The sequence below is a fragment of the Acanthopagrus latus genome, chromosome 10 (assembly GCF_904848185.1).
Source record: "Acanthopagrus latus isolate v.2019 chromosome 10, fAcaLat1.1, whole genome shotgun sequence".
Lineage (NCBI taxonomy): Eukaryota > Metazoa > Chordata > Actinopteri > Spariformes > Sparidae > Acanthopagrus > Acanthopagrus latus.
The window spans coordinates 2,667,334-2,676,795 of record NC_051048.1 but is presented as its reverse complement, the minus strand read 5'-3'; the positions used below and the strand labels follow the sequence as shown (position 1 = coordinate 2,676,795).

The window sequence follows — 9,462 nt, the reverse complement described above, 5'->3', positions numbered from 1 at the left end:
AGACATACGAGTACTTGTACTTTACTTTTCCTTGAGTGTTTAATATATATTAATAATTGTATGACAGCTGAAGCAGCACTTTTAAATTGAATCATTATTTATTATGAAAAGTTGATTCTGAAAATCCCAAAACATATAAAAGTATAGAGCAGATTCTGTATATTTAAAGATACATATAATTTACTGTTAATCATACTTTTGATAATTCAGTACAGGATTGTAGCAGCAGTTGTAACGGTCATGAAACCGCCCACCACACCCAGAGAGCCGTTTGTTTTGGAGGGTAGATAACAAACTGAATGAGGCGGGTTAAAACATTTGAGGTTTCAGGGCTATTGTACTTTTCTGGGTCGCCTTTTTTTAATGAATTTAAAATGTTTCTGACTTGTATTCAAAGACTATTCATGTGGGAGATCTTAATTAATGCAAGTTATCATTCAACACCATATATTGTCTTCAAATATTGGGGGAACATTTAACATCACTGGCCTTTTGCTTTAATTTTTTTTTTATTTATATCTACATCTTTATTTATATTTGTGAATGTGACAAAGCAAACAGTTTGAATATAATGTCAGTGAGTGGATCTGTCAGCTCAGCTCTTTGTCACTTTCATATTTTGGCGCTGCTTGTTTTCCCGCCTGTGGGCGTGGTTTCTATTGTGTGACGCGTCGCTCTCGGCCAATCAGGTGCACGCAACGGCACACTACAGTTTACAATGAGCACATAAATACAGAGCGTGCCAAGATTGCTAAATCATTCGTTTCAGAATATCCGAACTGAAGCAAAAATAATGCCTGAACCAGGAAAAGCACCGAAGAAGGGCTCAAAGAAGGCCGCGTCCAAGGTCTCCAAGTCCGGCAAGAAGAGGAGAAGGACCAGGAAGGAGAGCTACGCCATCTACGTCTACAAGGTCCTGAAGCAGGTCCACCCTGACACCGGGATCTCCTCCAAGGCGATGGGCATCATGAACTCGTTCGTGAGCGACATTTTCGAGCGTATCGCCGGTGAGTCCTCCCGCCTGGCGCAGTACAACAAGCGCTCCACCATCACCTCCAGGGAGATCCAGACCGCCGTCCGCCTGCTGCTGCCCGGGGAGCTGGCCAAGCACGCCGTGTCCGAGGGCACCAAGGCCGTCACCAAGTACACCAGCTCCAAGTAAACGGCTGCTGACAGCCGGCAACACAACGGTCCTTTTCAGGACCACGCACTCCATCTGAGAGCCGCTTCCTGCTACCTCACTGTCAGTCACAGGATGTGTGTATCAGTCCGACATTTTTAATGTTTTCTGTAGGTTTGAGTGCAGATCAGACTACTCAACAGAATAAATCTTGGGTTAAAATGAAAAGGTTCATGTATTACATACTTTTTGCAACTTATGTCACGGTCATCCAGTGTTCACATACAGTCAGCCACTTTTTTTTTATTTTTTTTAAAAGGTATTTTAACAAGTCTAATGTACTTTCATCAGGGTTCTAGTAGTTGGAACAAACTGACTAAAGACAGTACAGGATGTGTTTAAAATCATGCACTTACTGTGAAACTTTTCTAGTATTGGCAAATATTCAGTTTTCAAGACAAGTTAACAGAAGCAGTTGTGACTGTCATGAAACTGTCACCACTGTAGAAATGTACTGCAGGACGCCATGTTGCATTCATGCATATTGTCACAATTTTAAACTAATTTTGACACATTATTTTCAAGATGACAGCAGCAGTGGTATTGTGACTCATGAAACCTCCCAACAAACTCACTGACAGTTTGTTTTGGAGGGAAATGCTCTGAAGACTGAACGAGGCGGGTTAGAATATTTGATATCAGACCTGTTGTGTTTTTATGTGTCGCCTGTTTTTTAATTTAAAATGTTTTTCTCTATGTTTGACCTTATTTGTACACCTGGGCCACTGTATTCTCTCTGATGTTACTGGTTTAAACACAGTTTGTGCTGATTGCTTGGATTTAAAATACTCACTGATGATAGAACTGTCATATAAAGTGTTCAGTGAAAGGCTCCACAGGTCATATGATCAGAGTCCTGTCTGTCTCAGAGAGATGTTCGATTATCTACACACCACTTACATGTGATGGGCGCTACATTGTATAAACAGAAATACATTGATTAAAGTGAGTTATACTGTCAAAATAAAAACATTTTCAAAACAAGAACAGACATTTTAAACTCATTAGTTCTGGTTATCTATATTCAAGATAAACCTCGTTTCCAGATGAAGCGATGTGTGTATTTGACACCACCTGGCAAATGTATCATGTTAGAATAAATAAATATTAGTGACCTGAAAATAAAAACATGTTTAAAAGCAGCAAAAGGCCAATGGAAAGCTTTTATTATTGTGATAATCCACACTGAGAATTAAATCGACCATTTGATGTCCAAAGAAAGTGACTGTCTGATGTCGAGACGTTGTTAAAAAGTGATAAAAGTGATTATTATAGGTGTGACTGGATTTTAATTTGAAAGGGATGAAAACATTGCCAGCGAACACACTTTTGTGTCTTATTCTGAAAATCCTAAACAGCGCGGAGCAGGAGTGCTGCGGTAAAAACATGACGATGAGACCTGCTCTCTCCTGATTGGTCGATCACAGCAACGACCAAGCGGACCAATGAGCGAGCAGCAGTGTTTCCTATATAAGCTGAGCTGGAGGCGGTGAAAGGGTATTCTTCTTCGACTCTCAACAGAAACAAGCAAGAAAATGTCTGGACGTGGAAAGACCGGAAAGGTTAAGGCCAAGGCAAAGAGCCGCTCCTCCCGTGCCGGGCTCCAGTTCCCGGTGGGTCGTGTCCACAGGCTGCTCAGGAAGGGAAACTACGCCCAGCGTGTCGGTGCCGGAGCCCCGGTCTACCTGGCCGCCGTGCTGGAGTACCTGACCGCTGAGATCCTGGAGTTGGCTGGAAACGCTGCCCGTGATAACAAGAAGACCAGGATCATCCCCCGTCACCTGCAGCTCGCCGTCCGCAACGACGAGGAGCTGAACAAGCTGCTCGGCGGAGTGACCATCGCTCAGGGAGGCGTGCTGCCCAACATCCAGGCCGTCCTGCTGCCCAAGAAGACCGAGAAGGCCAAGAAGTAAAGACCCGGAAACCTTCACAACAAAACGGCTCTTTTAAGAGCCACCCACCTTAAACTAAAGACAAAGGTCCTCCAGTACTTTAAACAAGGAAGTCAAATGTTTAACACAGATTACAGGTTGAATTGTTTTCTGATCAGTAAGTACCTGCGTGACTGACATGCAGGTACTGGTTCTACAAGTCAGACTAGTTTTATATTCATTAGTGTACCAGGAATTGATCTACATGCAGAACTAGTTGTATACAGGTCAGGAGGTGAACTCAAACTCCGTATGAAAACGTCAACATAGTATTTCTACCTGGACTACATGATCACTTAAGTTACTTTATCAGATACATTATGATCTTTAGATTTCTACTGATATGAATTTTATCTGAGTTTTATAGTATAAGTATAATTTGAAGAGTTGTGGGTGTCGCTGATTAAATCGCGCGTCAGCCTTAAATTAAAATTAAAAATGGCGGCTCTTCCTCTACCGTTAGTAAACACGGTGACGTCACTGCTCAGGGTGCCTTCAAGCGCCAAAATTTGAACAATCCGGAGGATTCAACAGTGACTGTTATATTCCTGTCATTTTTTTGTTTTCATGAATTTTGTATGGATATCTTTTACTTGTGACTAGACTATATGCTAAACTCAGAACTACTACTAATACAGGATGACACCATAAACATAAATTTAATGACAGCAGTATGTATTCTTAGAACTTTATTGAATCAACTGATTTAATTACAGAACAAGAAATAAAGAAACCAAAGACGTTAGAGGAGGGTTTACTTACCTGCACTTCTGTGGGTGGTTATTTCTTTTGGAGGATGTCTTTTCATTTTATCTACTTAATCTTATTTGTTGTAAATAAGTGTATATTTTCTGAAGAAGTTCTGCACAGGAAGCTTTTACACATGTACGTATGTATCTTATGTGTTTATAAAGCAGCATTCATGTTGACATGAACAGAAACATCTCTTGTTTAACTGACTTTATATACATTCATTAAGATGTTTATCGCCTTCAAAATAAAAGCTTGTTCAACAGTTCAAACACTGTACTACTTCGTTTTGCATAGTATTGATCATTGTTCCTGAATCAAACACATTTTTTAACTGGTTATTCTTGCTGTACAGAAGCTGCCCGGTCACATACCACTAATCGCTGCTACAAGACACTCATGTGCATATGTGTAGTGTGACTGCCAAAGGTGACAACACACCCATCAACAGTTTGTTTTGGAGGGAAACAGACTGAAGGCCTCTTGTGCTTTGTGTCCTAATGTATTCTCTTTAAACGTGGAAGCAAATGTAAACAAAAAAAACACACACATTAACTTGTGTTGATGTGCGTTTTACCTTCAAAACTAAACTTCAAGACTAAAAGATTTTAGTTGTCAGCAACATAGTAACTGACTAATGTTGGGGCCTGATGTTTAGACCTGTGAGGAGCACGTGGTCTCAGCTCGTGTTGAACCCCTTCCTGCAGATCAATACATTTTAAAAACAGTCTAATAAATTCAGGCGTGATAATTAAGGAACCTGCAGCTCTTAGATTAAATATGTGGCTCTTAAAAGAGCCGTTGTGGTGTTAAACAGATCCGGGGTCAGTTTAAGCTCTCTCTCCGCGGATGCGGCGGGCCAGCTGGATGTCTTTGGGCATGATGGTGACCCTCTTGGCGTGGATGGCGCACAGGTTGGTGTCCTCGAACAGGCCGACCAGGTAAGCCTCGCTGGATTCCTGCAGGGCCATGACGGCGGAGCTCTGGAAGCGCAGGTCGGTCTTGAAGTCCTGGGCGATCTCCCTGACCAGGCGCTGGAAGGGCAGCTTGCGGATGAGCAGCTCGGTGGATTTCTGGTAGCGGCGGATCTCTCTCAGAGCCACGGTACCGGGCCTGTACCTGTGGGGCTTCTTCACTCCGCCGGTGGCCGGGGCGCTCTTACGGGCGGCCTTGGTGGCGAGCTGCTTCCTGGGAGCTTTTCCTCCGGTGGATTTACGGGCGGTCTGCTTGGTTCTGGCCATCTTGAGACGATCTTCTCTGGAGTCACAGGGAAAGAATGAATTTCTGCGACGAGCAGCGGGTTTATAAAGAGAGCGCCGGAGCGGCGGCGGCGCTGATTGGTCAGAGCGGAGAGAAGGCGCGCGCTGTAGCTGGTGGCTGACTAGGAGGAAGATAGTTTGAAGTAACCAATCACAAACACGGCGGCTGAATTCAAACAAGCCCCGCCTCCTCAACGGCTGATGACAAAGGAGGGAGGAAGTGTTGTTTGTTTACAGCTCAGATGAAGGAGATTTTAGTGTCTTTATGTACAATATAAACTGTTATTTTCAACTGTAAACGTTAAATATCTTTGTTCAGCTTTATTGTCCCTCTTTTTTAACAGTATATCTGTTTCTGTTCTACTGACATTTGTTCTCTGGGCTGTGTGTCAAAGAGAAATACTTACAAGTGGATTAAACTTCCTGTCCAATAAAGCTCATTCTGAATTGTTTTTAAAACGTTATATTCAGTGTATCCTCACTAAATCAGACCTAATTACAGCCAAAATGATCTATTAGTTCAGCTTGTCTATCAGATTGAACACTTTACTTTACTCTACTTTACTCACTTTACTTGAAGAAAAATCTATCTTTAACAGCTCTTCTGCATTTGTATAGATTTAAAAGAGTCATGATGAGCCTATTACATTCAAATGTTTATCTTATTTAGAGTTACAACATACAGAATTCCCCCCCTGGTGTTTCCATGTGGTACTAGATTCAAGATTAAAAGGTTTTATTTGTCACATACTGACAAATGTTTCTGTGTACTGTACTTCTGTGCTTAATTTAAGTAAAAATAAAAATAAATTATTATATATTGAATATATGTTAACATCCTGTTGCAAAGAAACCTGGATCGTTTCTTTTTCAGTCACAAATACAACAACATGGTTCATAACATGAGATTATTTAGTCATTAAGTCTAATAGAAATGGATCAACTCTTAACCTCCTTTTCTTGAGTGACTGTGTGACAAAGGGATCAATATTTACCACATGATGATACACAGAAGCAGTAAACATGTCTGCTGTCAGGTTAATGTGAGAAACCTCATCCAGCCAGAAGGTGTCAGTGGAGTTATATGTACTCAGTTTCTCTCCTGTGTGACTGACAGGAGGAAAGCTTTGAGTGTCAGTGTGACTCAGTGGTGTGTGTGATCGGCTGCAGGTGTTGAACCTGATGTAACAGACTGAACGCTGCCTGCAGTCGCTGGTGGAGACCAGCTGATCGTCATGGCAGCGAGGCGACAGGATTCACCTGCGTCACTGTGACGCTCACACCTGACTGCTCATTTTATTGTATTTATTGTGTGCTTACTTTGTTTCTTAATATATTATCATTCTCTGTCTTTTTAATTTCTTTTCATTTTTAAAGATTCTTCTTTTTATTTGTTATTCATTTGTTTATTTTATTTTGATGATTTTCTTTTTAATATTTTCTATTGCTTTCTTTCATTTCTTTGATTAGATTTTAATCATTCTGTCTATTATAGTTTTTATTTTTTAAGATTTTTTTTGTCTTTTGTATTCTTAATGATTTTCTTTATTTTTTTCTATATTTGTATTATTTGCTGTCTTTTTTATCTTTGGTTGTTATTACTGTTTCTTAAAGTTGTTTTCTTTATTTTTTTTTAAATTATTTTTTGTCTTTTTGTTTTTCATTTTTTAATGATTTTTTGTCTTTATTTCTTGTCATCTTTTTTATGTATTTCTTTTTTATTTCTATATTTCTATTATTGTGTATTTTATTGTTTTATAATTTTGTGATAATTTTATGTCTTAATTAATATTTACATAACTTTATTATTATTTTCTTAGTTTTTCTTTCTTTTTGTTCTTTTTTTATATATTTTTTATTATTCAAATTTTTTTTCTTCAATCTTTTCAATATTTTTTATCATGTTCTGTGTTTTTTAAAAACAATTTTGCTTATTTTATTCTTTATTTTTATAAGTTTTCTTTTTCTCTTTCATGTATTTGCATATTTGTGCATCAGTGGTTCCACAGAAGAAAAGCAGCAGCTTGAACTTTGGCAACATTTATGACTCTTATCAACACGTTTACAGTCGGGCTGAACTTTGGCAGCGAGTTCTGCTGCAGCAGAAGTTCTGACGCCCTGAAGAATGAAAGTTTGAGCAGAGCAGAAACAAACACACAGTCTGATTCCAGCATCACGTCACACATTTATTAGATCGTACAAACTGATGACAGTTACACACTGATACACGACGTCACATCAATCAAACTGGACCCAGATCAGATTCCATCCAGAGGAAAACACAACACTCTATAATATCTGAGGCATCCAGCTGAACGTCTGTCAGCTGAACTCACTGCTGCTTCAATAAGGACGTGGCAGCTCAGCAGCTCATCACCATCACACATATATACACATTCTGCATCTGATACAACACACACAAGAGGTCCAATCAGCAGAACCATCACACATATATACACATTCTGCATCTGATACAACACACACAAGAGGTCCAATCAGCAGAACCATCCGGGCTCACATCACTTCAGTTCTCCCTGTACAGAGACAGAAGCTCCAACACATTTCTCTGATGTTAAACTCTCCTCTGCCTCTTTAATCACTGCTTCACTTTACACACTTCAGCTGTGTCTCCATTAGAACAATAAAGCCAAAGTCCAGCATGGAGCGGCTCAGTGAATGTGGTCTGGACTTTGTGGAGGAGTCTCATGGTGTCGGATGAGACGCTGTAGAAGGACAGAATACCTGCACTGTGATCCAGGTACACTCCTATTCTGGAGGGCACGGGGCCGGAGATGGAGGTCTTCTGTCTGTCATGATAGAAGTTATAACCACTACTGTAACAATCTAACGACCAAGACTTCTTATTGGATCCAAACAAATCTGATCTATTAACACTCTTGTAAGCGACTGATACATAAACAGTCCCGCTCCTCTTCTTCGTCTCCACCTCCCAGTAACAACGTCCAGTCAGTCCTTCTTTACTCAACACCTGAGGTCTGTCAATTAATCTGTCTGGATGATCAGGATATGGTGGATTTTTATCATTAAATGTCACTTTTCTGTTCCCCGCTGATAAAACCAGACGTCTCTCTGCTGTGTTTGGATCCAGTGTGATCTGACGTGAATATTGTAAGAACTCAGCTCTTAAAGGTAATTTCTCTGTAAGAACCAGCTGCAGTTGATCTCTGGCTGCTGTCACAGCTGCTGTCATGTCCTTAAAGAACTGCAGGCGGTCGATGTTTGGTCTGGGTGAGATTGTAGACTCAGTCCGTGTTGACAGTGAGGGGTAGCTGAGAAGAAACTGGGTGTGGTCCTCTGTGAGCGAGAGCTTCTCCAGCTCAGCGTCTTTCTTCTTCAGCTCAGTGATCTCCTGGTTCAGCTTCTCCTGACGCTCTTTGGCCAAACTAACATCCAGTTCCTGCTGGGATCTGATCCGCTGCTTCACATCAGAGCGTCTGGTCTCCACCAGACGGATCAGCTGGGTGAAGATCTTCTCACTGTGCTCCACTGCTTCATCAGCAGAGCGAGTGGTCGTCTCCACCTCCTGCTGAAGCTGCTTCACGTCTTTCTCTCTGTCCTGGATTCTCTGCTGGACGTCCTGCCGACTTTGATCGAGCTGCTTCTGCTTCTCTGCCCTCTCTGTGGCAGCCGACACTGTGTCGTGGCCTTTATGGTCGTCCATTGAGCAGACGAGGCAGATACACTTCTGATCAGTGCGGCAGAAAATCTTAATCACCTCATCGTGACGGGAGCAGATGTTCTCCTGGAGCTTCACAGAGGGTTCAACCAGTTTGTGCTTTTTAAAAGCCGGAGATTGAAGATGAGGCTGCAGGTGTTGCTCACAGTAAGAAATCTGACAAAGCAGACAGGACTTGGCAGCTCTCAGCTTCCTCCCAGTGCAGACATCACAGGCCACATCTTCAGCTCCAGCATAGCAGAGATCAGCAGGAGCATCTTGGAGTCCAGTCTTCTTCAGCTCCTCCACTAACTCTGCCAACAAGGTGTTTTTCAGCAGCTCAGGCCTCGGTGTGAAGCTCCTCCTGCACTGAGGGCAGCTGTGGGTTTTTTCCTGATCCTCTTTGCCCCACGTGTCTTTAATACACTTCATGCAGTAGTTGTGTCCACAGGGAATAGTCACCGGATCCTTCAGTAGATCCAGACAGATCGAACAGCTGAATTTCAGCTTGTCTGCTTGGTTTCTTTGCTGCGCCATCTCACCTCCGAACAACAGAGAGCGTCTGAAGAGTTTCACTTTCTCACAGCCAGTAAAAAGCATCGAGCAGGAAACAAACCCTCCCTCGGTGTTTCACAGTTGCATGCTGGTCCGCGGTAAAGAGGCGGC

At 41.7% G+C, this 9,462-nt stretch overlaps 4 protein-coding genes across 5 annotated transcripts; 2 read left to right on the top strand and 2 right to left on the bottom strand.

Moving 5' to 3' along the window:
• Positions 1-745: 745 nt before the first annotated feature.
• LOC119026912 (histone H2B 1/2-like) lies at positions 746-1,348 on the top strand. Its single transcript, XM_037111590.1, has one exon. It carries the CDS (start codon positions 794-796, stop codon positions 1,160-1,162), a length of 369 nt encoding a protein of 122 aa, XP_036967485.1. The 5' UTR covers positions 746-793; the 3' UTR covers positions 1,163-1,348.
• Positions 1,349-2,673: 1,325 nt separating this feature from the next.
• LOC119026911 (histone H2A-like) lies at positions 2,674-4,138 on the top strand. Its single transcript, XM_037111589.1, has one exon. The coding sequence runs from the start codon at positions 2,716-2,718 to the stop codon at positions 3,091-3,093; it is 378 nt and encodes a 125-aa protein (XP_036967484.1). The 5' UTR covers positions 2,674-2,715; the 3' UTR covers positions 3,094-4,138.
• A 502-nt stretch (positions 4,139-4,640) lies between these two features.
• On the bottom strand, positions 4,641-5,227 carry LOC119026913 (histone H3). The gene has a single exon (XM_037111592.1). The coding sequence runs from the start codon at positions 5,100-5,102 to the stop codon at positions 4,692-4,694; it is 411 nt and encodes a 136-aa protein (XP_036967487.1). The 5' UTR covers positions 5,103-5,227; the 3' UTR covers positions 4,641-4,691.
• Positions 5,228-7,520: 2,293 nt separating this feature from the next.
• LOC119026841 (tripartite motif-containing protein 16-like) lies at positions 7,521-9,393 on the bottom strand. 2 transcript variants are annotated; one of them, XM_037111438.1, is made up of 2 exons: positions 7,965-9,393; positions 7,521-7,648 (listed from the first exon to the last, which is right to left on the bottom strand). In XM_037111438.1, exons 1-2 carry the CDS (start codon positions 9,331-9,333, stop codon positions 7,635-7,637), a joined length of 1,383 nt encoding a protein of 460 aa, XP_036967333.1. In that variant the 5' UTR covers positions 9,334-9,393; the 3' UTR covers positions 7,521-7,634. The 2 variants fall into 2 exon arrangements, with proteins under 2 accessions (XP_036967333.1, XP_036967332.1); XM_037111437.1 differs by having other exon boundaries at positions 7,544-9,392.
• Positions 9,394-9,462: the final 69 nt, after the last annotated feature.